Source organism: Octopus bimaculoides, chromosome 1 (assembly GCF_001194135.2).
Source record: "Octopus bimaculoides isolate UCB-OBI-ISO-001 chromosome 1, ASM119413v2, whole genome shotgun sequence".
Classification (NCBI taxonomy): Eukaryota; Metazoa; Mollusca; class Cephalopoda; order Octopoda; family Octopodidae; genus Octopus; species Octopus bimaculoides.
In genome coordinates, this window is record NC_068981.1 from 117,550,283 (window position 1) to 117,554,201 (window position 3,919).

Sequence of the window (3,919 nt, forward strand, 5' to 3'; positions counted from 1 at the left end):
ACACACACACACACATATGCACAAATACCTAGATGATGTTGATAAAAGTTCCAATAAAGGAGCCTTAAATCTATGTTAGAGTCCGACTCTTTCTCTATGGACAAGAAATACAGAAATGAAACTGATACATACATACATACATACATACATACATACATACATACATACATACAAACATACATGCATACATACATATATACATACACACATACATACATACATACATACATACATACATACATACACTCTTTGTAGATGACCTGTAGGTCTATACTAAAAAAGGTTTACAATTTCAATAAACAACGGGAGGTAATACCATTTCAGCTGACATAGGAATGGAATTATTTGGCTGAAGAAGTGTTCACGTTTGATTGTTGAACATGGAAATTCATTTCCACTAACTCCAAGACCTATGCATCAACAGTCTCGCTATCACTACTGTTCCACACAAATACCTTGTCACTAATGAAAGCATTTCATACGAAGGCGTTGTGAATAAAGATATAAAAGAATAAAGAATAAAGAGTGACTCGAGAGTATTACACAGAACAATATGGTAGTCGAGCTCTTCGCTTCCAACAAGACAATATCCCAAAATGCATCTGCAGTAGCAGTGTAGATGTTAACATTTGGGAAACTTGACTGGTCTGTAGAGGAAATCTACTCAACAGATATACAAACTGCAAGATCCGAGCATCAACGGGAAACTTCCACACAAGTGGTGTTGTTGACAGCCTGGACTTCGAAAAAGAGACGAAGGACGTAGAGGCTTGAGATTTGTGCAGACAGCCTTCGAATATCGCATCGTATCTTTCAAAGAGCATTTGTTAGACAAGAAGCAGCAAAAACGAAAATATAAACCTAGTGCTGGGAAGCGAAGAGAACAACATATGACAAGTTAGCATTGAGCTCCTCAGGAAGCACTCTCTTCCAGACGAGCTGCCTCACAACCCAAAACAGATGCACCCGGATGTGAAGCGGGTATAATTATGTATAGTTGTTTCTGAAGGTTTAGAGATGACACTAATATCGGCTTCAAATTTTGGTACAAGGCCAGCAAGTTCGGGGGAGGGAGAGCAAGTCGATTACATCGATTCCAGTGCTCAACTTGTACTTATTTCATCGACCCTGAAAGGATGAATGGCAAAGTCGACCTCGGCGGAATTTGAACTAAGAACGTAAAAAAGGGTGAAATGCCGCTAAACATTTTCTCCGGCGTTCTAACGGTTCTGCCAGCTCGCCACTTTAAAGATGATATTAATATCAACATGAAGTGCAGCTTTTCTTAGACTTGCAACACATCACTACATCACATCACACGAGTGCAATCCTAGTGCAGGAAATTGCTTCACAGTACGCAGTACACAAAGGAGACATCTCTAAGATGTAACTTTGATATTGGCGGAGCATTCCATTGAAACTTCTACCAAATGCAAATATAACGGGCCGCATATAGTTCTTTGCGATAGACAAGAAAATGTATGTACTGTCATAGAAATCAACTGTTCTACTAATGTGAATTTCACTTCGGAATGCAACGAGAAAGATGATAACTGCATAGAACTGCTTCGAAACTTCTAGCTTCTATACCCAGATCATAAATTTACATTTATACTACTAATAATTGGTGCAGTTGTTTACATTAGAAAACATCTGAGTGGCAATCCGGAAAATTTAAGGTTTTCAGAAAAGGTAACCAACCAACTAAATTGCACTTTACATGCACAATCTGTTTGCGGAACGGTGAATATATGCAAGACTTTTCCCAAGTTCAAAGTGTAACATTGTTTCTGTTCTCTATATTCTAACGATGGAGTTTTGTATGTTTGTTAGAAACCAGCTCCTTCCTAACCCGGAGACATCAAATAAGTAAAATAGAACATACGTATATACATGCTTATATGTATGTATATATATACATTTGCATATATATAAGCGCACACACACACACACACACACACACACACACATACACATTTGTATCACCTGTTATTACTCAGAGTGGAGTTGCCTGCTATGCACTGTTTCATGCTGCCTGTAGCTGAAGCTGTATATCTGTCCGATCGATCCACATTGGTCGACAGTATGCATTTGAGATGTTGCTTCGTGTCCCAGCAGATGATTTAAGTATTAATATGTTTTTGAAACTTTAGGAAATTTTCTTGGAGAAGGATGTCAAAGTGAGATGACTTTCAATGCCAACAACAGAACACTTCTTGAATATAACTTTTACTTCACCATTCTTATCAGCCTAAGAATAATTAATTATTTCGTCGTCATACTAGATTTGATAACCAGGAAACACAACCCATATAGAAAGCCAATGCATGAGAACTCCAATCACCACTCAACCATTATTTAAACATTGTATATAGCTATAGTAGAACAATTTCCGGACAGCCAGCCGTGTCTTATTATAACCTCGTACTCTCTAGAGGTGGTTTGACCAGAAAATAGTACACAGGGAACATATTTCATAGAAAAACAACTGGAGGAAGAAATTATTATTTGGCCCAACCCGCCTTACAGCATTGCTATCATAAGAAGCATAGTAAGGAACTTTTTCAGTATATTAAGAATTCACTTCCAAGCCACACATAAATGCCTAATCTCTTTAGTAGCAATAGTATGAAATCAAACTAACCTTGTCTGGACAGCATAATTTTCTAGATCTTAAGCCACGATCTATGATCTACATGAATGCAAATCCTACACTAACAACCAGCTTGTAACTGAAGAAATCCTCTAGATTACTCACTTAGAATGTCTTGTATCTAAGTGATCATATATAGAACAAGAGTAATAGCTTCTGACTGCGGATATTGCCTGTAGAGATAAAATGACTTTCTATTGATAATAACGAAAAGAAAAGTTGGTAACACATTTAGAGGGGAAGAGGTTCTGTTGATATCAAAATATCGGCATGTACACGCGCAGGCAAGGCCTTGTGGCAAGAAGTTTGCTTCCCAGCCACATGCTTCCGGGTTCTAACCCATGACGTGGCACCTTGGACAAGTGTTGCTCTGAGCAACACACACACACACACAAACATAAATATGAACGTATGTATACACGTGTGTGTGTGTGTGTGTGTGTGTGTCTTTGGGTTTCTGATTGTCCTATCTCCACTGCTTGACAAACGATGTTTTTTGTTTACGTCCTTGTAACTTAGTGGTTCGGCAAATAAGACCAATAGAATAAATATCAAGCTTAAAAAAAAAAGAACCAAGTATGATGGTCAACTAAAACCTTTCAAGGAGGTGCCCCAGTATGGCCACAGTCAAATGATTGAAACAAATACATGATAAAAGACATAGATGTCTCTATATCTTCGTATTAAAGAGATGATATTATTATAACTGCATAAAAATAAAATGATATTGTTGATAATTACAATGAAATAAGGCATTCTATTAATTACTAATTTTAAAATGTGTTAAATGTTGTAAATGATTAAACACTCCCATTTTATTTTATTTTACAAAGCTGGAGAAGTTATCGTTATTGGACAACATAAATTGAAAATGAAAAGTAACGATGGAAATGGTAGAATGAATTTATGAAGAATATTGATATAAAATTGGAAAAAAGAACAAAAACCCCGAAAACGTAAAATTTGAAAACAAACAAAAAAAAAAATTAATAAAGAAAACTACTACTACTACTACTACTACTACTACTACTATCAAGCAACTATGTTGATGAATTTTTTGTGTGTTGGTCAGATCCTTGTGATATTGTTGAGCCAACAAGAATCTCTTGCTAAGCGGAAAGGTGAATTTAAGCACATACATGCATACATGCATACATACATACATACATACATACAAACATGCATAGATACAAATATACATACATACACACACACACACACACACACACACACATATATATATATATATATATATATATATATATA

At 36.2% G+C, this 3,919-nt stretch overlaps 1 protein-coding gene across 2 annotated transcripts in view; it reads left to right on the top strand.

The window, feature by feature from the left end:
• The window catches only part of LOC106882842 (uncharacterized), a 19,433-nt gene that overhangs the window by 3,776 nt on the left and 11,738 nt on the right, over positions 1–3,919 (top strand). For both annotated transcript variants that reach the window (XM_014933643.2, XM_014933642.2), the window contains exon 2: positions 3,487–3,774. In XM_014933643.2, the coding sequence (XP_014789129.1) occupies positions 3,696–3,774 (79 nt within the window). In that variant the 5' untranslated portion in view covers positions 3,487–3,695. The remainder of the gene's footprint in view (positions 1–3,486; positions 3,775–3,919) is intronic.